Source organism: Silurus aristotelis (assembly GCF_946808225.1).
Source record: "Silurus aristotelis genome assembly, chromosome: 10".
NCBI lineage: Eukaryota > Metazoa > Chordata > Actinopteri > Siluriformes > Siluridae > Silurus > Silurus aristotelis.
In genome coordinates this window covers 15,013,579-15,038,463 of record NC_139583.1, presented here as the reverse complement: position 1 = coordinate 15,038,463, position 24,885 = coordinate 15,013,579, and the positions used below count along the sequence as shown (strand labels likewise).

Sequence of the window (24,885 nt, the reverse complement as noted above, 5' to 3'; positions counted from 1 at the left end):
GGAACCTCTTCAAAACAAAGTTTGCAGAAAGTGTCACACAATTATTTACACAAACATCAGTACAAATTGTGAAGGAAGAGGGTGGCATCGACAGTTAATGGTTTCACTACTCTCCATGTTTTTCCATTGTGACAGAGACGGCACAAGGGAGCAGAAACGCATGCACGAATTCGTTTTCTTTTTTAGACACTTATAATAGTTATTAGTTCATTGAACTGTTCTGCACTGTAACCTGATATTAATCCAGATGAACCATTTGGAGTAAAGTTAGTTGAAAAATCCCTAGTCCGCTCAGCTCTGCAAACCCTCTCCCCCGAAGCTCTCTTTACACTACCCTTTTAAAAAAAAATTATTATTAATATTTTTTTGTCACATTGAACGAGTAAAGTAAAAGTGCTACTAAATGGAACATATATATAAAAAAAAGGAATAAAAATAAATATAATAATACTTGCCAGTATTTCTCTAAAAAGGGGAAATAACGGAAATGTCGTGCAGTCAGTATAAAGTGCAACGCTGCGTGAATCATCAGTCTGCCTTTTTAAAGATTCCATTTTATGAAGCGTTTTTAATGAATATTTAGTAAAATAAATGTATTTATAAAATCAATGATTTTGTGGCAAATATAATTTTCTTACTTGAATCAAATGTAATGAATCGGGCAAGGCATGTTTAGTGTTTGACGTTCGTTTTGTTATTTAGCATCCAGAAAGGTGATTCTGACTTGCCTGTTCCTAGGTGCCAATAATCACTATATGGTCCGTGTCCTGCGTTTGGGCTCGACGGAGCGCACGCTGCTGAAGGGTTTTACTGGTTCTGTCACAGACCTGGCCTTTGCCCATCTTGACTCCACCCTGCTGGGCTGTGTGGACGAAGCCGGCAACATGTTCATCTGGCAGCTCACCAGTGAAAATGGCAAAATACAGTATCTTTCTCAAGCAAAAGTGGTTATTTCTGACCATGCTGCATCAACTAGATGACTTTTAATACATAGAATTCAAGCCTGCAAATTATAGTCAGTGTACAGCAGAAATAACACTAGTGTGTGTGTGTGTGTATCAGGAAAGTGTTGTTCTTTTTTGCCCCTTAACTCTAAGAAACAGAGATGAGGTGATTGTGCATATCCGGAGACCTGAAGACACGCCACTAAACTCGAATCGAAGACTTATCTGGTGCCCCTTTATTCCTGAGGACAATGAGGAGAACCCAGAGGATGGCTGCCAGACACTGGCATTGCTGCATGAAGATAGGGTTGGCATTACATGCGCTTATTATTCATGCTTTCCATTAGTACACTGCTTTTGGATTTACATTCTCTTTTGCTCTGTTTGTAGGCTGAGGTTTGGGACCTTGACATCCTGCGTTCGAGCAACACCACATGGCCTGTGGATGCTACAGAGATTAAAGAGGGCTTCATCGTCATTAAAGGACATACGGCGGTAAGTCGTAATCTGCTCATAAGTGTTCTGCTCTCATCACAGATCAGCTAGCTGGCGCTGGAATTTCAGAATGGCTCTGAATGACTGTATCTAAAGCCACACTGCTGTGGAGATTTGCCACAGTTATAACATAATTGCATACTAGAGTTGTTAGCAGTTAGTTTTCCCAAACTTATAAGCCATATAAATATCAAAATGTTGAACGCAATCAAAAGGATTCCGGTCACTTAAATACTGGATATTAAACAGCCCTGGCAGGTTTTTGTAAAATCATGCCTTTTTAATTTTTAATTGTGAAATTGAAACCTATATTAAAGTGAAAAGCGATAGTAAGTATTAGTTGTGAAAGCACTTTTTAGATTTTAGATTTGATCATTGTATTAAATTTTTGTGATTAGAAGTCTGGTTTGGTAATTTCCCTTGCGTATACCTCTTCAGGACTCCCCATAGTTTTCTTAATGGATTTAAATTCAGATCTGGACTTTGGCTGTGCCATTCCAAAGCCTTTATCTTGTTCTGGTGGTCGTGGTTCTGGTAGTCATTGTCATGATGCAGTGGCTATATAGGGTTTTGTGCTGTTATAATTGGGATTGGGAGCAAAACAGCTGCTGTCTCTGTAGATCACTGTGGAGATTGTGATCTTTTTTGTCCAAAGATGTTGGACTCCTCAGACTAAAACACATCATTCCATATGGTTTTGTAAGATTAAAAATTTTCAAAGCAAACTTAATTTGGCACTGGGTGTGTCTTGATTTAAAATGTCTTGTCTTGCCTTTTTAGCAAGTAGCCCAAACATATGAAGAATTTAGAAGATTGTGGCTACACGTACTAGCAACTAGTACTCGCCTGAGATTGTTGCAGGTTTTATATAGCTGTAGGCCTCTTGGGAGCCTCCCTGATCAGTTTTCTCCTGCTCTTTTCTTTGCTTTTTTCATTGCTTTTCCAAGCTGAAGTTTACCAAAGGCATGCTATCAGAATCCTATAGGAAGTGCTGACTTTATTTGGGTGTAATTAGTCACTTTACTTAATGGCAGGGGAATATTAATCACTTATTAAAACACAACTGCACTTGTATATGTTAAAAGAATACAAGAGAATATTTGGCATGTGTGCAGTCAGGCATGAAGGGCTTATTGATCATCATAATGCAAAAACAAACATAGAACCCTCACTTGAACCTCAAACAAACAAAAAAAAATTCTTTTCGAATGTAAATAACACAGGAACATAAAAGCAACAGAAAGTAAACAATTTGAGTACCATCATTTTTAAGATGCGCAATTCTTCACAATGTCAGTTTTCCCATGCAAACACGTTTTTTTCCCTCTTCTCATCCTTCTCATGGCACTACTGTGAGCGTTGGCTAAGGAGCAAACAATTAAATTACCTTCAAATTGCTGCTTAATGTCTGTAAATAAAATTGAGGGACACGGTGACATCGGACAGCACATGACCCTGTCATTTTGTAGGGGATTCAATGCTTATAATTTCTATCCTGGTTTATTATTATAATTTATTATTATATAGTGTATTATACTGTAATTTTTGTGGTGAATGCTTTAAACCTATCAAACCACACACAGACTGGTAAATCTGGTGGGTCATGTAATGATTAATAGAGAATCAAAAATGCATATGAAATGAGACATACCATTAATTAAACATTAATAATTGATTTTTCTGCAAGAAGCAGGAAGGAATTGCATTACTGAAATCAGAACAAGAGCCTTCTGTATCTGTCTGTTGGTGTAATTCTCACCAGTATTATAGTCTATCCAGAAAACTATCTGAAATTCATCATTTTGGGTTTGTTCCCAAGTTAATTGTTTAGTTTTGAGAGACAGGGGGCAGAGTTGGAGGGGGCAGAATTGAAGATGCTGCAATTTTTTCGTGGCAGTGATTAGGTTGGTCAGGATTAGAAATGAGTTTATTAGAGGGACAGTGCATGTAGGACGTTTTGGAGACGAGATGAGCGAGGCGTGATGGTTGAGATGGTTTGGTCATGTGCAGAGGAGGGACATGGGGTATATCAGTAGGAGAATGCTGAGGATGGAACAGGGAGAGGCTAAGGAGGAGGTTTATGGATGTGGTGAGGGTTTGAAAGAGGTAGATGCACAGGACAGAGTCATCTGGAGATGGATGTTCCTCTGTGGTGACCCATAATGGGAGCAGCCAACAGAACAAATTGTTTGTCACTTCTGGGGAAACTGGTGTCTGCTTCGATGCATATAGTGTAGCATCAAAACAAACACAATAATAATCTGTGATATCCTTGTTAAAGGCTTTTGTTAAACTTTTTGCTGTTTTCTATATTTAGTTACAACTGTAAAGTATGTTTAGATCCAGCAGGGGGTGTGGTGTATTGCAAATAATACCGAATTGTGGCGATCAGTTTTTAAAGTACTGACATGGTTACTTCCTGTTTCATGCTCTTTTTACTGTCTTTGTACAGCGTATCAGCGAAGGTGCTTTGTCACCAGATGGCACGGTCCTTGCCACAGCCAGTCATGATGGCTATGTCAAATTCTGGCAGATCTATATTGACGGGCAGGACCAACCAAGGTAGACTTGTACTACTTTTTTGTTTTTAAGAATTTTGCTTTTTATTGGCAGTCGTGTTCTGAATCGTTAAATCTGAAACGGCTTTATGTATTTTCCTTGCTTTATTGTTAGCTCATGCTGCTTTCTCCTGTAATTTTAAATGGTCAGTCTGTTCATATTAGAGTCTTGTGAATTCAATAAACTGTTTTGATCGGCAGATGTTTACATGAGTGGCAGCCACATAATGGACGGCCTCTCTCCTGCCTCCTCTTCTGTGACAACCATAAGAAGCAGGATCCAGAGTGAGTGACCATTTTTCTACACAGAACCTGCAAATCCTAAATATAATCTAATTCTAGATCTTGTGGAATGTCGGTGTTGATGAATGGTAATGTGTGTTCACTATTGCTTACTTGTTTTCTTTTGTAGCGTGCCATTCTGGCGATTCCTAATCACAGGAGCAGATCAGAACCAGGAACTGAAGATGTGGTGCACAGTATCGTGGACTTGTCTACAGACTATTAAGTGTGTCCCTTTTTTCTTTGTATAGTGCATTTTATATGATATTCTTGTATTCTAACCAAAATGTGTGTGTAGCATTTGGATCAAGAAGTGCTCCCTTCTTTTTGTTCCAGTGAATTATTTAAAATCCACGACTTATGCAAAAGCCTCTTATAAATTCATCATGATCAACATGACTATCCTTATTCCAACCTTACAGGTTTAGTCCTGACCCAGTAAACTCGAGTGTTCTGCCCAGTCTGAAAGCCAGTCTGGACCTGTCTGCTGAGTGCCTCATTTTAACAGATGTGCAGAGAAAGGTCTGACCTTGTGTCTTTGTCATTCACTCACTTCTGCAAAAACACTCACTTTAAGTTGGCAGCTGACAAACAGCCTGAAATACCTGTACTGAAATAGCAAAGCAACTAAAGCAAAATTAAATATTAATGTAAAAAGTGGAAATGACCTGTATACATTATATGCATTTGTGAAATGCTGATAAAAGTCCTCTTAATAACTGCCATGGGTTTCCATTTGTTGGTTTTCAATTATAGGAGTAGCAGCCAGTTGATAAAGTAGATCATCAGTTTTTAAATGTGATATTAGATTGAGTCTAGACTAAAAAATGATCCCAGATTAATTCCCTGCCTGTGTATGTTTTGCAGGTTCTGTATGTGATGGAGCTTCTTCAGGATCAGGAGAAGGGCCATGCTAGCTTTATGGCTGTCTCAGAGTTCCTGCTTACACACCCTGTTCTGAGCTTTGGTGTTCAGGATGTCAGCCATGCTCGCTTGCGGCACACTGAAGTCCTCCCGCCAGACGAGGAGAGTGAAAGCATGACCACAGGTTAGCTCCTTTAGTGTGTGTATATGTGTGTGTGTGTGTGTGTGTGTGTGTGTGTGTGTGTGTGTGTGTGTGTGTGTGTGTGTGTGTGTGTGTGTGTATTTATGTATATATACATGCCTACTAATATTTTTTTTTTTTTGTTCCACACAGAGGGAAGCCAGGGACCATTGGAGTCAAAATCAGGAATCCAGATCAAACTTTACTGTGTGCATACAAAGTGAGCTGATTAGATTGCCCATTATTTCTCCAAAAATCTATGCAAATGATACCATTTTGCTCTGGGGTGTTGCTCTGTGCACAATATTTATTAGTCTGTACAGCCCAGGGCTTTCGGCATGTATTCATGGATAATAATTGCATACAGAGTTATGAAATGTTGACTGCATTCTGGCTGGTTTTCCTCCCACAGGTCCCTTCAGGATGTGCAGATCTGGTTCCAGCCCAACCAGGGTGCTGCTGCTTCCCTGTTTATGCCTACATGCTCTGGCTCCCAGGACAGCTTTGGTATGAGTGCAGACTAATGCGCACACTCATATTTATTTTCCCTGGCTCTAATCTGTTTTGTAAATCCTGAGCTGAGTGCAGCTCGGTTTCATGATTTTCTGCTCGGCATGTGCTAATGTGTGGGATTATTATATGTCTGGGTTTTTTGCTTACATTTTTATGTGCATGTGCTCCAGGTTTTGCAGACCATTTGACTGATTTGAGCATGGAGTTGTTGAGCTCAGATAAGGAATCTGGTGCAAGTGGTTCACAGACAGACCTGTGTAAGATTCCCTCTCTCCCAGCACCAGCTGACTTCCTGAGCCCCTCTGGTTCAACCATGCCTAAACTCATGACCCCGGATGCCTTCATGACACCCAGCGCATCCGTAAGCTTCTCGTTCACTTTGCAAAAACTTTTTCTTCTGTTGAGATCACTTTGTTTTAGATGAAATTTCACAGAAGTTTTGTTGATCTGAATTAATCATTTAATTTGCCTGTGCTGTATGTGTTTTTGTCAGGTACCAGCCTCCCCTGGCAGCAGTGCCAGCAGTTTGACTATAGTAACTGCCATGAGCAGCTCAGACAGTGGTCCAAGGTTAGTCTCCAGGGTTAAAGTCATCAAAAGTTGCACATCAGTTGTGAAGAGTGTACTGTCTTGTACTGCAACCAGCCTGATTTGGCGATTTGAAACCCACCCAGTTTGTATTTATTTCAAGCACTGTTCAAAAACTTTCCAAATAATTCAGTGCTAAAGATAACATTTGCTGTAATGTAGTCGATATGCAGCATCTCACGAAAGTGAGTACACGACTCGCACTTCAGGAACCCTTTTAGTAGATCTTCTCAAGGGACAATACTAGAGAAATAAGACTTAGATATATTTTAAAGTAGTCACATTGACTAGAATACTGAACAATACTGTCCTCTAAAAAATAACCACATACAGCCATTATTGTCTAAATACGGGCAACAAAAGTGAGTGGGCTTTCTTGTGAGCCAGCTTCAGGAGCAGCTTCTTTCTGGAAGTTGCATTCTGTGGTCTGAGCACTGATAAGTGGACCTTCCGCTTCTGCAACCCTGTAAAGCAATGCTTCAACACTCATGCGTCTGTTTTTTGAAGCAGCTTCGTCACCTGACGCACAGCACAAGGACTCGATTTCTTTGAAGGACCCTTGCGAGGCCTGTTTCCGAGTGGAACCCAGTCTTGGAAAACCTCTGTATGACCCTGGCCACTGTACTGTAACTCAGTTTCAGGGTGTTACTGACCACCTTATAGCCTCTGCATCTTTGTGCAGAGCATCAATTGTAATTCTTTGCCATGAGGAGCCATGTTAAAAATCTAGTGGTCAGTATGAGAGAATTGTACTAAAAACGCCTCATTTTAACTGCTCTAATACAAGATATACTAATAATAAATTTGTATGGTCCTGTCAAGCAGACAAGAACATGAATAGGACATGTTGCTTTGCATGGTTACAACACATACAGCTGTTATCACTTAGGGTGAACTCATTTTTGTTGACAGTTATTTTGACAATAATGGCTGTTGAGTTATGTTCAGAGTACAGTAAATCTATACTGCTGTACAATCTGCACATTGACTACTCCAAAATAAATGTATATAAGCAAGTTTGAAAAATGTTTGCTCAAATTATATGCTACTTGGCTATCTTTGTTTTGCTATTTTAGCAGTAAGTCAATCTTGAAAATATATCAATAGTATATAAATAGATATTTAAATGTCTAAGGGGGTAATTTCTTTGTGAAAAAGTTCCTTTTTGTGTTTGGTCACAACATAATACATTTAGTACAGTTTACAACCAACACTATGCAATTACCATCCTAATATCTGATTATTGCAACTTATGTTGGTAAATTTGGTAGACTGCTTTTGACCATTGCTTCTCAAATGGTCTTCTCAAACTGGCTGTTCTTTGTAAGGACAGTGCACAGTCCTAGAGGCTGAGGAGCAGAAGAGTGTATGTTCTTGTCATATTTCTCCTTTCGCCTTATTATTTTATTACCCATGTTGGCTCTAAATTTATACAGCGGTACCTCGACATAACGAGTTTTGTGAGATACGAGCGGTCACTCGGTCGATTTTTTTTTGCTTTGATACACGAGCAAAAACTTGAGACACGAGCTCGAGACGACGCTGCTAGATGGCGAATCGAAGCCAGAAAGCGAAGATTGTGAGGAAAATTAAGATAAGTAAAGAAGAAAAAGTAAAGTTTAGGGATACGTAGTGTCCCCCCATAAAACCCAAAAACAACTGGGGTGGCATTTTGGGGGCTGGAATGGATTAATGGCATTTCAATTAATTTCAATTAGGAAATTTGCTTTGAAATACGAGCAATTTGACATATGAGTTTAATTCGTTCCGTAACCTTGCTCGTATGTCGAGGTACCACTGTATTTATCTCTGTGGCTGTGCTGCTGTTGCAGGGCTGCAGATGACCTCACCCAGAGCCCTAAGATGTGTACAGATGCAGTCAGTAGCAGCTTGAACCTCAGTGCCAGCACTAGCAGCCCCAGAGCCAACTCGATCCTCATTTCAGGCCTGGGCGAGAATATCCAGGTATTTAATCCACCTATAACCAGCTACATAAACACCTGCATGCTAACATGCTACATGGAAGTGGTAGATAAGTGTGGAACAGCTGTACAGTAGATTACAGGTAATTTTTGTTTGATTATTAATTTATATCAGCTTAATTGAGTTATATATTCAACATGAGTGGACAAATTGGAACGCTAGCCTGCTGGGTAAGTTGGTTCCAGTGTGTGCTGATTGTTAAGTTTTGGTTACCTGGAAACCCTACTGACTAGAGTTGGGTAACTACAGTAATACAAATTAAGTGAAACAAATAAGCATATGTATTTATCGGTAGGGGAACGCTTTGTAGCTATAATCGTTAGCCTCTTCGATAAGTATTTCGTATCGTATTTTTGGCTTCAACAAGCCATCTTAGTGTTCTACTTATTACACTACTACTTATGCATGGTATATTTAAAATAGCAAATAAATGACCTGAAATATTTTTTTTTGCATTGCTTATTTTTTTCTCTTAATATAACATTTTTTAATTTAAAATCTTAATTAAAAATTTCTTTGTCTGGTTGTTAATAGCACAAAATTTGCTCATCACAGATAACAAGGCTAGTAATTTATACACTCCTGTTCAAAGGTTTAGGTTTATTAAAAGAATATAAGGAAATGTTATTTCTGCAAACTTGCATTTAGATGTATATTTGAATCTAAGTGGGGCAACACACTTCCAACCCCATTCCCCATTTGGTGCCCTCCATCCTTGCTCCATGTTAGGGTTTCTCACATCCTCTAGTCCGTTCTTTCTTTTTCCTGCATGAGGCCTCTCGGCTTTGTGAGGCGGCCTCCTACGCTCACACTGCACTTCCCCATCCTCTTTTTCGTCTGCAGGTGCTGCCCTCTCCGAATTCCTCTATGTCTCTTGACCTCCAGGCTATGGAACCTGTGCTGCTACCCCAGGCCTCCCCTACTAGAGCTCGCTCACCTGACGTAATCTCTTCGGCCTCCACGGCCATATCGCAGGACATCATCCCTGAGATTGCCTCAGAGACATTGTCTAGGGGGTTGGGCGAGGCACGTGACCCCCTCCAGGGCCTTCAGGACAGCATGGCATCAGCAGCCTCAGCACTGCAACTGCTCTCACCACTGGACTTGAGTGGAGGAGCATCTGGAGATGGTGAGCAAAGGCTCAGCAGCACGCCCTCGTTGCTGGAGACAGCGCTGTCGCAGGAAAACGCAGTTAACGCAGTTGCATCATCTTGCTCCGAAAGTGGTGCCAGCCGCAGCTGGCCTGCAGCACCCGATATCACACGTGAAACACGGAACAGCCTGCGAGATAACGGCCTGGGAGAATGGTGAGAAGGGCTCAGAAATACTGATCACAATCTGCTTCATGGTTTCTATTCTACAATCTAATCCCAGGCATTGCATTGGAGGTTATTTCTGAGATTGATGTTTGGCAATTTGGTGATATGACCTGTGTATGAAACAACCATGTAAAAAATGTCATCCTTGATTTTTTTTCATGAATGTGCTCTAGCTCTAGAGAGGACTTGAAGGACATGCACATGTCGTCCCCCTTCCACAGACGCACCTACCACCTAACACAGAATGACAGCCAGGACGCCAGTGCAGAGCAGAGGTATGCACTACAGTACCCCTCTACAGAACACATACAGCTATAGATACAGTCTTTATAACATTTGTTATCTTGACAGCGATCATGATGATGAGGTGGCCAGTCTGGCCTCATCTTCAGGAAACTGTGGCTCTCGAGCCTCTCACAGGCTCCCAGTGAAGGACTGGAAGACTTCACCTCGTGGCTCGCCCAAACTCAAGCGCAAGAGCAAGAAAGAAGAAGGGTGAGCTTTATACGCTGGCGTGTTAACTTTATATGCAAAATGTAACTGTCAGGTTTTAGAAAATTACTTTGAATTGTGTGTATTAACGTTAACTTTAATTTTTCACTAGTGATTCTTCGCAGTCCAGGCATGTGGATAGTCAGGTAAGGTAACTGTTCCTGTGCTAAAAGTATAGCTTTGTACAGCATGCTGTAAATAATATCTACACATTTCACCTGATTGTGCTCATACATTTGGGTGGAAAGGGTTCATTACAAACTTGCTTGCAAGATTAATCAAGTCAAGTCTGGCCAGTAAAGATTTTCTGCAGTAATGCTTCATTTTCTTGTAAGGTCCAACATAACCCACAGTTGTGATTTGCATGCATGCTTCTCTGTTGTTACTGCAGCTGAGTATGGAGGTACAGGAGGAGCTGCTGTTGCTGCTTAGAAGCCAACAGAGGGAGCTGGATGAGCTGCGGCAGAGCCAGCAGGAGCTGTTGCAGAGGCTCACGGGCAACATGGATGCTGTCCAGAGCTCCATAATGGCCCACGTAGAGCACGTCCTGCTCACTCAACAGGAACAAGGACGTATCCTTCCAATAGAGGGAGCATGTCAGTGAGGTTTTTAAATAAACAGTTTAGTCATAGACAAATCAGAATGTGTATGAAATTGCTTGATAGAGCTTTGATGCAGTGCATCCAGATCTGAAATAGAGCTAGTTGATATGTCAATATAGCATTATTATAACATAAAACGTGTGCAGGCAAAGTGTCACGTAGTTTTAATATAAATATGAATATTCTTAAGAAGCCTAGACCATTAGAAGTCATCCCTACATTCAGATGTGTGCTTCCACCTTTTTGGCGAAGGATAGGGAAGGCTCGCATAGAAGTGTGATGATCAGGCGTCCACATAATTTTGGTCATGTAGTGTCTTTTCAGTCTCAGTGTTTACAAAAATTTTTGTTTTTCAAGATTTTGTTGTTTAATTCTGAACTGCTTTGTGAATTGATCCTGGAACAAACCGTTATGTTACTTAAGCAATACCACAAATGCTATTATTCTGGATCTGTGGACAGCTGTGATTAATTTTCAGCTCTGTGAGTGAAAGTAGTAAAGGGATGGCTCCATTAGCCAATAAAAATCATGTCAAACAAAGTAAAATTTCCAGCTGCAGGATACGGCGGGGCTAAAGTCTATCTTCACTGGCCATGCTGGGTTTTATTCACGGCGTTTGAACAAATTCTATCTAGTATTTGTATGCACACGTTCCTCACCCTATACATTTTGGAAGCAACAGACAGCAGTCAAAAGGTGCCAAAGAGCATAAATAATCAGATGGTGTGTGTTCATATTACAAACTAGCAAAAAAAGACCAATATAACTCCCCACGACATAACAATAAGTCACAGGTGGCAAATAAATCAGCAGTCATTTGCTAACAGTTGTCTCCCAAATAGTGCCAATGGCACAAAATCATTTAGTTTTTAAAAAACAGATTAATACCCATGACTACAGTAACTATCTATTGAACGAGTGCTGTGACTTCTTTACAAGTAAATATGTCAGCACTATTTGCTGCAATGAACATCTCCAGTCAAGCGAGGCTTTTAAAAACCAGAAGGAATTCAAAAACGTTTAGCCAAAGCTCAAACCACAACAGAGCAGTCAATAAATAAATCACAAAGGTAATAATGAAGACGTTTGTGCACACTATGCCAGTTTGCATCATTCACCCACACCGCTGTAAAAAACATAAGTAATCCATATCTTGTATAATATAATGCATATCTTTTACAATTTCCGAATTCTCATAAAGTAATTTGTTTTATTGTTACATAATGTGTGTGTGTGTGTGTGTGTGTGTGTGTGTGTGTGTGTGTGTGTATACGCATGAAGCCATGTGTATTTTGCAATGCAGTATTTGGGAATGTGAAAATAACACTGCATTATGATTTTGTTCGGCCATTATGTTTCTTGCTTGCTTGTGTTATTTTCGTAATGCTTAAAAATAAATCAGAAGGGACATATTGCTTCAAATTCTAGAGACATCTCGGGCTATGGCATATGCGTAAAATGATTCTTATTGACACTGCAAATAAATGAGAGCTAATTTCTGGTTGTCACAAATTAAACTGAAATAAGAAAACGGAAGTAATCCATCTATGAACCCATTTTTAAGCCTAAGGAGTCTGTTTACATGCGGTTTATTTATGCAAATAATTTTTTTTCACCATTTAGTGAAACATTTCTTTTTTATTTCCGTGTGATTCAAATTCATACCATGGTTCTGACACTTTTATTATGAGATTTCTGAATGTACATTTTTCATGACACCAGATAATGCCTCATTGATTTTTTTGCGCTGATTGGTTTTCGGACCTTGACTGGCTACAATATGTCAGAAAGAACAATGGAGCGGGTGTTGGCAGAGGGACACACACGGAACCAGCAGCTCCAAGAGCACATGGCACAGCAACTGGCTCACACCTTGGGCACCACTGTCTCGAATCGCCTGGACAAAGTGTTACGTGAGGAGATGAAAAAATCAGTTCCTCAGAGTAAGAACTAATCATCAATATCCAACTGTCTAAACAAGCACCCCTTTGTTTTTGTCTATGCTAATGTGTGTGGATTTCACTTTTATTTATTTACATTTTAAATATTTGTGTCAGTAATTCTCACTCTTTTGTACCCTAGTTTGTGCTGAAAGCCCTGTGCCAGAAATGATAGTGTTCCTTGTTCTATGTTTTGCAGCCATAACAAAGAGTCTGGAACCACTGACTGGACAGATGAGTAACGTTATTGCAGCCAAGCTTGCTGCAGTAGAGACTACACTAAAGGAAAATGTCACCAAAGTTGTTAAGTCTAAGGTTAGCTTCTGAGATTCTCATTGTGACCTTAAGGCATTAGCAGGGATGGTTGCACACTCTGCAGGAACCAAGTTTCTACAGTAGTACAATTGTAAATGAATGCAACTTTACAACAACTAAACGAATTTTGAACATGACATGCCCTATTGTCTTAATGTGTGTATTTTTAGTGTTTAATTAAAAACTTACTATTTCTGCACCTTTCCTTTTGCAGAACACTACTGATGCCATTGGTCGAGCTGCAGCCGAAGCCATGCAGGGTCCTATCCAGGCAGCCTACAAAGATGCCTTTCAAAGCATTGTGCTTCCTGTATTTGAACGTGGCTGCCAGTCTATGTTTCAGCAGATAAATGACAGCTTTAAACAAGGAACCAATGAGTGTAAGAATCACCAACACAGAAAGCTTCCATTTAAAGATATCTGTTCATAGACTTGGTTGTTGTGCTGTTTTTGGTTTATTTAAGTAGGAAGAAATAAAAAGACCTTTTTATCTCATTTATATAGTATCTCCCTAATCCACATATGTGAAATGACTAATAGTTGTTTTGGACACGTTTTCAATTATCCCATATTAACCCCTGGAAAGCTTTACCCTTTTGCAGATTAATAATGTTTTCCCTTTTTTTTTTTTATTAAGTTTTTATTATTATTAATAATACATTTTACTCTTTTGAAAAATAGCAGGAAATCAAACTGATTTCCTCATTCCCCTGAAATCCTTCATTCAGGAACATTATACAAGAGGTTTATTCTCTTGTTTTGTCCCATAAATGGAGCTAGTGGTGGTGTGACCTCAGCAGATTGAAGTGACCCAAGATGATATTACTAATCTTTCTCCCGCCCCCCAACAGACATTCAGCAGCTGGAAACACACGTCAAAAACAGGAAGCAGAGAGAACAAGATGCCAGAGACCCTATAATTGGTCAGTTGCAGCTGATGATTGATTCATTGCAGACTTCCCAAGACCAGCTGGCCACCACAGTAGCAGCCAGTGTCCGCTCTGAGGTTCAGCACCAACTTCACATGATTGTGGGAAAGTAAGGCACATCCACACATGATCACTCAGAAATTAACTCATTGAAATTCCAGTGGCGTGCATGTCTTCAGATTGTGCTTTGGGATTTTCTTCTTTTCTCATGAATATCTTGATTGACTTGATCCTTTTTTTTTTTTTTTTTTTTTTTTAAACAGAAATTTAAGCCTAGGTGTAATTTTTAGCCAAAAAGCCAGTTTTTAAAATAAAAATTTCCCCCCACAGTTTTGTGTTATGTAGTTATTTACCTGGATTTGAAACGCATGTCAAATTCTCTCATTTGTTTGTACTCTGGTGGTATTCAAAGCCATCCACAATAGGAGTTTGGTACTAATTTGCTTTCGTATTCAACTAGCTCAGCTTTAAGTAATCATCATTAGCTTTATGAATAATAAAGCGCGGATTCCATCTGGAGCCATTACAGAATGTAAATCAATGTGATTTTTCTGCTGTAAATGCAAAACTTGCTTTAATCTGCCGAGTACTCACTCATTGACTCTCCGAGCTGTCAGTTTGTATGTAATGCACTCAATTGATCGTGTTTAAACCAATGTTGTTTGCATCAGTTAATCATTTTCCTAATGACTTCAGTCTTGCTTTTGCCTGTGCTATTTGTATTGTGAAAATATTGGGCTTTCCAGGACCGAACCCAGTTTCCTTCCCTAGTTTTACACTGCTACGATGACTAGCATTGAAACATCATGGTAACAATACCAGTTAGTGTCGTCATTTCATGTTGGAAATATACATGTAGCCGGTCTTTTCTTTAAGACTTTAACGGATATTTGTTTTACTCTCACGGGCTGTAACTGTTGTTCACTCTTACGGTTCTACTATGATTCTTCGTACCCTGATGCTCTTTATAACCCAATTCTGTGTGCTTTGCAGTCTGCAGGATTCGATCCTTAACCAGGTGCAGCGCATTGTGAAGGGCGAGGTGAGCCAGGCCATGAAGGAGCAACAGGCGGTCGTCACATCCAGCATCATGCAGGCCATGCGCTCAGCGGCCAGCACACCCGTCCCAACTGCCCACCTCGACTTCCAGGCGCAGCAGGCCAGCATCCTACAGCTGCTGCAACAGGGCCAGCTCAATGAGGCTTTCCAGCAGGTCAGGATATGTTCTAATTCATAAAAAGAATACCAAATACATGGTAGATATTTTCAGTAACTATTTTTCCATTAGCAATTCCAGCGCAAACTCTTCTTGTTGTAACTTTCAGTTCAATTGAGTTTACATTTCTTGAACACATACTAAATTAATTGTAAATATACGCTCTCTTGCAACACTAGAGAGGGGGTTCAAAAGCAAAAGAACAAAAGCAAGCAAGACAAATTTTGTCAAGCATTAGTTCATATCTGGGTTTTGTTCGCGCTTTTAAAGTCACACAAAATGCAACTTAACCTTATCCTGGATGATGTTCTAAATAATCAATGTTTCTCCAGGCATTGTCTGCAGCCGATTTGAACCTGGTACTCTACGTGTGTGAGACCGTTGACTCCCAGCAAGTGTTTGGCCAGAGCCCTTGTCCCCTGCACCAGGCTGTGCTGCTCTCACTTATCCAGCAGCTCTCCACTAACCTGGTTACACGCACCGACCTCAAGATCAGGTCAGTCTCTAAATGCAGTGATGAGTCTTTACACTAACAGTCTGCTTACTAAAATTGTGCACATCCTGCCAAGGAACATCGCTTTAATGGGCATCTCAAAAACTCTTTAAGCTTAGATGTGTAAGGTCAATGTAACCTTCCTATTTAATGGCAATTTCAACCAAATTTGATGAGATGAAGCAACCCCCCCCTTTCTGCCTGGCAATTTCATCTGACAATGACCTTGAACTGAGCACCACTTGGCTGTAGTTCCAGGCTGCGTTGAACTCTTCCGAGTTGAATTTGTCTAAGCTCATTAATGCTCTCTCCAGGCAAACGTGGGCTTAGATATATGTGCAAAGGGAGAATGAGCAGCTTCATTCTAGTCATAGCCTAATGTTCCACTCACACACTGCCCAGTCCCTTTATTACTCTTAAAACTCTGTGGCCACCCCTGAGTTTTACTCACAAATGCTGCTTTGTGATATTGTCCATATGGTCATGTATTACATTGTAGAACATGTGCGCAATGGTGTTATTGAGAGATCCAAATGTTTCAGAAACTAGTGAAAATTCTTCTATTGTGCATCAATAGTAGAAAAGAAGAATCATTGAAATATTGGCATTCATTTTAAAGTTTCATAGTATTTGATATGCCCACTATTTCACTTTAAAAAAAAACTGATGCGAACAGCAAGTTTGTGCATTGTCATTATTTTTTGCTCTAATCACGAATGTGTCATTTGAGCACCTGCTTAAGTCGTCAGCTAAGTCATAAGGAAAATCTGACCTAATTATTTTTATTTATTTATTTATTATTATTTATTTAATACTAAAAAGCATTTAACATGGGTAATATCACCAAATGTAATCTTAAGTTTAAATATTATTAAAAGATAACACAAGTGAACACAACATGCAGTTTTTAAATGAAGAATTGTTATTGAAGGGGAAAACAAAATCCAAAAGTAAATGGCCCTGTGTGGAAAAAGTGTTTGCCCCCGGTTAAAACTGTGGTTTATCACACCCGAGTTAAATTTCTTTAGCCACACCCAGCCCTGATTACTGCCACACCTGTTCACAATCAAGAAATCTCTTAAATAGGACCTGCCTGAAAAAGTGATGTAGACCAAAAGATCTTCATAAGCTAGACATCGTGCTGAGAGCCAAAGAAATTCAGACAGCGACGACTCATCCAAGAGGTCACAAAAGACCCCACAGCAACAGCTAAAGAACTGCAGGCCTCAATTGCCTCAGTTAAGGTCAGTGTTCATGACTCCACCATAAGAAAGAGACTTGGCAAAATGGTCTGCATGGCCAAGTTCCAAGACCAAAACCGCTGCTGAGCAAAAAGAACATAAAGGTTCGTCTCAGTTTTGCCAGAAAACATCTTTTTGGAAGGTGTGTGTCCCATTACGTCTGGTGTAAAAGTAACACCGCATTTCAGAAAAAGAACATCATACCAACAGTAAAATGTGGTGGTGGTAATGTGATGGTCTGGGGCTGTTTTGCTGCTTCAGGACCTACTGTTCACTTTGTCTTGTTACAACAGGTTTACTGGCGGAGCTATTTTGTGTTTTGTCCTGCACTGTCCTGCACTGTCCTGCACTGTCCTGCACTGTCCTGTGTTGTCTTTGCACTGTTTGCACCAGGTTGCACACATGCACTTTATGTGGCAAAGACACTTACTAGTCCTTAGCCCTGTGTTTTCTGTTTCTGTGATTGTTGTTTAGTGTAGCATCAGGGTTCTGGAGGAACGCTGTTATATTTCACTGTGTACTGCGTCAGCTATATATGGTTGAAATGACAATAAAAGCTTCTTGACTTGTCTTGGAAGACTTGCTGTGATAAATGGAACCATGAATTCTGCTGTTTACCAAAAAATCCTGAAGGAGACTGTCCGGCCATCTGTTCATGACCACAAGCTGAAGCGACCCTGGGTTCTGCAGCAGGACAATGATCCAAAACACACCAGCAAGTCCACCTCTGTATGGCTGAAGAAGAACAAAATGAAGACTTTGGAGTGGCCTAGTCAAAGTCCTGACCTGAATCCTATTGAGATGCTGTGGCATGACCTTAAAAAGGCGGTTCATGCTCGAAAACCCTCCAATGTGGCTGAATTACAACATTTCTGCATAGATGAGTGGAGCAAAATTCCTTCACAGCACAGTAACAGACTCATTGCAAGTGATCACAAACGCTTGATTGTGGTTGTTGCTGCTAAGGGCGGCCCAACCAGTTATTAGGTCTAAGGGGCAAACATTATTTCACTCAGGGCCATGTAGTTTTGGATTTTGTTTCTCCTCAATAATAAAAACCTTAATTTAAAAACTGCATTTTGTGTTTGCTTGTTATCTTTTACTAATATTTAAATTAGTTGGATCATCTGAGATATTAAAGTGTGACAAACATGCAAAAAAATAAGAAATCTGGAAGGGGTCAAACAATTTTTCACAATTGCTTCAAACTTTATGGCAAACACCAATCAGCCACAACTATCACCTGTCTAATACTGTGTTGGCCCCCCTCATTCTGCCCAAACAGCTCTAACCTGAGGCCTGGGGCTCGTTCTTCGTGAATCTCTAATTACATTCGAGATCAAATTACACATCCAAGATCATCTAATCGTGGTAATTATGTTCTGTCTGGTTAGGTTCTTTGAACACGTGCGGACGTGGTTAGTACAGCAGGATTGTATTGTTTTAGATAATTACACATTCACATGAAGCTTAAATGATACTGAAACTGTGATAGTCAATGCTGTGCTTTGCTGGCTAGTGGTACAATGGCTACTGAGAACACTGTTATATTATACTATTGTAGACATTTTATATATTTATTTTAACTGCTGCAGAACAAGAGATATTGCCCAAAGGCTATGATGACTTTGAAAGCCTTAAATGCCAGGGAACACCTCATCATCTGCAAAACCAAAGCAAGAGAACTGGCAAAAGAATTGCTGACAAATTAACAGGAAGACATTAAATATGCAATTAAATTTTATTTGTATAACACTTTTAACAATGGACATCGTCCCAGAGCTGCTACTATACTACTTATACTGTATTTTAATTCTTTAGTTTTTTCCTCTCACGAGGGATTCAGTATTGATCCAAAAGTAAACGATCATGCTGCGCTGAAGGGCTCCAGTGTGTCCCGTGTGCCGCATTAAATTCGGAAAGCTCTTCGCATTATTATTGTACTTTCAGCAACAGTAAAAATGGAGAGGACATGGCTGTGACAGACTTCCTGTATTAAGTATAAGTTTGAGCTTATGGACCTGTTGTGACTGTTTTTTCGAAGCACATCTTGGATTTGCAAACAATCCCAGATGCCAAATTCTCACCAGTAGAAAATGTAGCTAATTGAGTGATCGGACCTCTGGACTCTCACCAAGATGTTAGCATTAGATCCTCAAGTCCTTTAAATTGTGGGGCTCAGGGATCAGACTTTTTGTCCAGCATTTCCCACAGATTGGATTGAGATCTGGAGAATTTGGAGGCCAAGTCAACACTTTGAACTCTTTGTCATGTTTCTCAAACTCTTTTAACATGATCCTGCTCAATATGCTATTAATATTTATTTGTTTATGTCTAAAATGAACAAATTTCCTAGTAAAGTGAACAGATGACAATGCGATGACACTAATGCACACCCCAGACCGGGTTTTTTTTTGTTTGGTTGTTTGACCTAACTGTATGTAACAGGCTTGTTAGCCTCTCTTTGCCTCGAAGATGCATGAGCTCAACTTTAATCACAAGTTACTACATACTGCAAGTTATTTAATTAAATCACCTCCTGCATAGGAGACACACAAGAGAACTACCCAACATTATTTCCAGAACAGGAGGGGTGGAAAGCTTTTAAGCCTGAGTGCAGAGCAGCCTGGATTTTTACTCACTGGTGCAGGTTGTGCAGATGCAGTGAAAACAATGTGATACAGAACCTCAGAGCATGGCCATCTGCTTCAGGGTCCGCTATTCAATTCTAGCAACACCATTTTATTTTTTTTTTAATCGCTGCTTTAATGTTAAGTAGCGCTTGCAAGGTAATTCATATGACTTTTAAATAACATGCTGTAAAAGGGTGGAGCCACTGCAGCACCCGCATTCTAAAACACATGGTGAATCCAGACAGCTGGCCTTTTACTAATCCTTCACCGGGTTTTTATCAAACGCTGCCTCTCCTCGGGAGAGGGGGGGGGGAGTTTTGTCCCATGCTGGCGTTCATATCAAGCAGTAAGTAGTATCTGTTGGTACAACAGTTGAAGGCTGGTTTCGGTGCGGAATGGGAACTGGTGTGGTGTGAGAGAGCATTAATAAGGGCATATCAAAGATCACTGCTTCTCTAATTCAATATTAATTGCTGGAGTGCATTCTCAGGGCCTCTCCAGTGTAATGCGATTAGGCATCAAAGCAAACTAATAACGATCTGAAAAGAAGAGATTAATGGAGCTCGTCGAGAAAAAAAAAATGCTGTAAATCATTGGACATTACACTACATTCTTTCAATTTGAATAATAGTAACTGGGTTTCAGTTACATACAATGCACCAAATGCACCAAACGTGCATTTAAAGGCAATTCAAACCCCCCCGCCCCAACCTTTGGTTGTTTTTGTTTTTTGGTTGTCGTGTGTGTGTGTGTGTGTGTGTGTGTGTGTGTGTGTGTGTGTGTGTGTGTGTGTGTGTGTGTGTGTGTGTGTGTGTGTGTGTGTGTGTGTGTGTGTGTGTGTGTGTGTGTGTGTGTGTGTGTGTGTGTGTGTGTGTGTGTGTGTGTGTGTGTGTACTGATATTTATTTGCCTGGGGTGAAAAATGCAAGCCCATGTTAGTTGATTTTTTTTTTTCACGAATAGACAGAATACCCTATATATAGGAAGATCTGAACGCACAGACAGCTGCCTATGTGGTCATGTACTACTCTAATTTAATCAACTAAAAGAGCCATGATATTTTTCTTTTGGTTACTGTGGTTAGGGTGCATTAATATTTAAGTCGTTATGATCCTAACAAAGATTTTAGGATTTGTGTGTTTGGAGGGCAGAGATCTTATTTGTGATTTATAACTGTGCCTGTCTCTCTCTCTGCATGTGTAGCTATCTGGAGGATGCTGTGATGAACCTAGATCATGGTGACCCAGTCACCAGGGACCACATGAGCGCCGTGCTGTCACAAGTGCGTCAGAAGCTGTTCCAGTTCCTACAGCAGGACCCTCACAGCTCCTTGAGCAAGCGTGCCCGCCGCCTCCTGATGATGCTGCAGGGTCTTGTTAACCACTAAAGCACTCCCACTCTGCCCTCCACTTGCCCATCTGCAGTCTTATCGACTTTCACTCTCTCCTACTCTGCCCCTCCCTCCCTTGGCTTGCCTGTACAGATCACTATGCTTTGCTCTGTAGCACAAATGATCCTCAGCGGATTGCATGGTGGGATTTGTAGTCCAGACAGAGACGCTGTAATTTGCGTTATGACAGCACTACATTTCCCATCAAGCCCTCCGAGATATAGTAGATATAGTATGTGACATTCTTGAGCCATTTTTGCTGTTTGGTCTTTCATCGTTTCTAGTAACAAGAAAATAGTTTGGACTGTTGAGGCAGAGGATTTTTTTTTGTGCTATCATTCTGGCAATGTTAAACTTGGCCCCTGAATTTGTGTTCAAGAACTACATTTTATAATCAGTAATTAATTCTACTTGTCCGGAGGAGTAACACAACTGAATATATCCCACATTGAACTGCTGGACTTGTATCTCATGCAACCCACACATCATGCATCTGATTAGTCTACAAACGGTTTCTGAACATTCACATCCATCACATTAAAGGACTTTATATGCCAAAAAGGAGCACTTTAGTCTGGTTTATGTAAAAAGCTCTTGGTTGTTGCGCAGAGCGATTTTACTTATAAAAAAGTGTAGTGCTCCTGTTAGGTCTCCAGGGGGCAGAAATTTATATGGCTTTCATCTGCATTTATATCTGTCTGTTTATTTGCTCTTACTTTGTGTATAGTTTCTTGTCTTCCCTCAGCCCTGGTGAGAAGCACTGTTTCCTTCTCTTTTTAGTTCAGATTTAGTTCTGCCCACTTTTTCTTGAATGTTGTTGGTTCAAACCAGAAGCTAGGTTTTAGTTCTGCAAAAAAATAATAAAACATAGAAGAAAAGGGCAAAAACGCTGTGTTATGATGCACAGGAATTTATTTAGTCATGTTCTCATTAAAGCAAGGACACATTTACAGAAAGTGCCTTATTAGACATGGGTGATGTGCTTCTGGATCCCTACCAGATGGGCCGTATAGCTGAATGTCTGCTCCTTAAACATTTATCTTTTTTTGCTCTTGGGGAGGGATATAAAATGCATCTGGGCAGCCAGAAGGCTTAATGCATTTTTTTTCCCCCCCTAAAAAGTACTCAAAAGATTTTGTAGTCTTTGGGTTTCCCCCAATCTGAAAAGTATTTCATGTGACTGACGTTTAAAAGAAACATTCTAATTAGGGTGCTATTGTTGGGGCACATTTATGAGCACACAGAAAAAAAAACATAATTTTTGATTTGCATGTTGTAGGGTTTTTTTTTTTTTTTTTGGGCCATTCAGGACCATCATTATTGTATTCTGTACTCTATCCATAATCACCATAGTTAACTGATGTTTTCTTGGTGAAAAACAAGCATTGGGAGATCACTAATCGGAATATGCTAAGCTGAGAATGCTTGCATGCTGCTGAGAAAAGCTGTGTGTATATTCAGTCTAAGATGCCCTTTTCCACAAGCTTGTCAATTCCTATTAGTGTTAGATGTCCAATACTCCAGCACCCAAAGACCTGCATTTATCTCACTTCTCCCTCCTCTCAAATTAATCAAACGTGTAGCTCTTTCACCTTTTTCATTTCTTAAACAGTGCTCTGTGGTTGAATAGTTTGTTTACTGTGTGAGTTTTTTGCTAAAACTCATTTTCATCCTGTACCACAGTTGTAGGCAGGTGACTTCATTGTAAATTGATCAAATAGTTTTGATGTTCTTGAGTACTGTTTGAGTTGGATACTGATCAGGGTAACGCATCAAAATCATACAGACGTGAATGTCAGAACCTTGCACATTTCCAAGTTTGCATTTAAGATCTAGTTCTTGTTTCATTTATGACACACATGGATCATTTGTGATTTTTTTTTTTTTTTTCCATTGTTCTGAATTTTTTTCTTTTTTTTTTTTTCTTTTTGCTTGATTTACGTTGTATATTTTACACCCACTTCTTTTACCCTAGATGTTTTGGAATAAAAAAAAGAAAATACTTTGTTCAGTTATATGTTCTGTTTAAGTGTTTACTTTATTTTGGAGTGGTTTAAAAGAGATAGTTATCCTGTCTTGGAATAGATAAGGAAATAAGACACTTAGACACTGGTTTTATTTCCTCAGCTATAGAACTATTTTGTTCTGATTGTTTATTATGACCATGTTGTAAATAATTTATGAAGTGGAGGGTAACTGCATAAACTGGGTTTATCTGCCAAACCTGATTTTATGACAAGAGTTTTAAAGAAATCTAGAAATAGAGATTGGGGTAAATTTGAATAATTTGCTATGACACCTTTTGGCTACCAGACTAGCCTGTGTGGGAGCATGTTGGACTCTCATGTTTGTAAGCTTAGGATGTTTAGCTTAAATTATACTCGACAGCTGTCATTACGTCCGTTTTTATTTTTATTTGTTTAATTATTTTTCCTGACAAGACATGCAGACTAAAGTTTTCCGGTTAACAGTTTTCAGCAATGACCTCATGTGAATTGAAAATCTTTCTGGATCATTGATGTGTAGGTAATAATATAGTATTGCTTTCTGGTTCAATGACTAATTGTACAATATTGTGCAATACAGTAGGCCACTATGCATTTAATTAAAAGGGGCTGAGAGATGGGCGATGTGCGCTCACCTGTGTCATCACTGCTGAAGGCAAATCGCCAGAGTCAGTTTCTGCCTTTTCTCTCAATATGTATAACAGCTTACACACAGCACAGTATGCACAAATGTAATAGATTCCTTTTACTGTATGTATCTTGTACATATGAAAAGAAATACAATATGAATTGTTTCTCTTTGGACACAATGTGAGGGTATCAATCTTCTGTATTGAGACACCATTGAGTCTGTATCTACCCTAATACAAGATTCGAGTCAAAACAGATCATTAAATAGGATGTATTACAAATTTAGGCTGACATTTTATTACAAAAATGTACATTTTTCCATGTATAAAGACTTTTGGGACACTCTATAGATATCTGTGGGGGTCACTTTAAAAATAGAGGCTGATCTTATTGTGATGTGTGTATTGCTATAGCACCCTGGCATATAATATTCATACCACAAACCAGTGCTCAAATTGATTCAAGTCTTATGGGGGGTCCCCAGTTGTTCAGTAATTCATATATATTTTTTACTAAAATAATTTTACTTGTCGTTCTCCCCCATGGCAAATTTAATACAGATGCAGCCAAAGTGGCTCAAAAGGGAAAATGAAATGCAAACGCTTTTCATCGTATTGCTCCACTTGCATTCTTATTCATTCTTGAACTAGCTGAGGTCATTTTTTTTGTACATTTTAATAGGTGCTTAAGAAAATCTAATCTTCATACAACTGGTTCACCTTGAGACCACAATTTCTTTTCCAGTGTTCTTATTGTCAGCAATATTCAGAGCTGATCAGCCTTGAACCATTCATGGAAATTCTCCTATATCCAGCAGCCATTGTCTCTGTGTGCGTGTGTGTGTGTGTGTGTGTATGTGTATGTGTATGTGTATGTGTATGTGTATGTGTATGTATATATATATATATATATATATATATATATATATATATATATATATATATATATATATACACACATACATACCGTGTCCGGTTCACTCAACTTTGAATCCAAGTTATGATTGAAAATTTCTCTGGAAGTCAGTGTCAGGAATCCCTCCAGTTCTCTGAAGAAGGTCTGCAAATAATGTGATTTAAACCAGATTTCCACCCCACAGAGTTTGATTCCCTGACAACTAGCTTATTCTAGACTATTATGAGAGCATGATAATGCTTTTAGAAGTGATATTGTTGGCTTCTTGGCCCTAGTTTCTGACTTACTGTTTGCATCATGGATTGCTCAATTCTTTCAAGCCAGAGTGTTTGATCCAAACACTGATGAAGCAAGAGC

At 39.6% G+C, this 24,885-nt stretch overlaps 1 protein-coding gene across 1 annotated transcript in view; it reads left to right on the top strand.

Moving 5' to 3' along the window:
• edc4 (enhancer of mRNA decapping 4) overlaps nucleotides 1-21,855 on the top strand; it is a 29,155-nt gene extending 7,300 nt beyond the window's left edge. The window contains exons 5-29 of the mRNA XM_083552602.1: nucleotides 739-925; nucleotides 1,104-1,251; nucleotides 1,335-1,439; nucleotides 3,892-4,001; nucleotides 4,199-4,282; nucleotides 4,410-4,505; nucleotides 4,702-4,801; nucleotides 5,147-5,327; nucleotides 5,478-5,544; nucleotides 5,737-5,831; nucleotides 6,008-6,198; nucleotides 6,331-6,407; nucleotides 8,258-8,390; nucleotides 9,252-9,715; nucleotides 9,901-10,002; nucleotides 10,079-10,222; nucleotides 10,332-10,365; nucleotides 10,611-10,791; nucleotides 12,609-12,764; nucleotides 12,961-13,076; nucleotides 13,291-13,456; nucleotides 13,928-14,114; nucleotides 14,999-15,218; nucleotides 15,554-15,717; nucleotides 20,791-21,855. Coding sequence (XP_083408728.1) covers nucleotides 739-925; nucleotides 1,104-1,251; nucleotides 1,335-1,439; nucleotides 3,892-4,001; nucleotides 4,199-4,282; nucleotides 4,410-4,505; nucleotides 4,702-4,801; nucleotides 5,147-5,327; nucleotides 5,478-5,544; nucleotides 5,737-5,831; nucleotides 6,008-6,198; nucleotides 6,331-6,407; nucleotides 8,258-8,390; nucleotides 9,252-9,715; nucleotides 9,901-10,002; nucleotides 10,079-10,222; nucleotides 10,332-10,365; nucleotides 10,611-10,791; nucleotides 12,609-12,764; nucleotides 12,961-13,076; nucleotides 13,291-13,456; nucleotides 13,928-14,114; nucleotides 14,999-15,218; nucleotides 15,554-15,717; nucleotides 20,791-20,974 — 3,692 coding nt within the window. The 3' untranslated portion in view covers nucleotides 20,975-21,855. The remainder of the gene's footprint in view (nucleotides 1-738; nucleotides 926-1,103; nucleotides 1,252-1,334; nucleotides 1,440-3,891; nucleotides 4,002-4,198; nucleotides 4,283-4,409; nucleotides 4,506-4,701; nucleotides 4,802-5,146; nucleotides 5,328-5,477; nucleotides 5,545-5,736; nucleotides 5,832-6,007; nucleotides 6,199-6,330; nucleotides 6,408-8,257; nucleotides 8,391-9,251; nucleotides 9,716-9,900; nucleotides 10,003-10,078; nucleotides 10,223-10,331; nucleotides 10,366-10,610; nucleotides 10,792-12,608; nucleotides 12,765-12,960; nucleotides 13,077-13,290; nucleotides 13,457-13,927; nucleotides 14,115-14,998; nucleotides 15,219-15,553; nucleotides 15,718-20,790) is intronic.
• The last annotated feature ends 3,030 nt before the right edge of the window (nucleotides 21,856-24,885 follow it).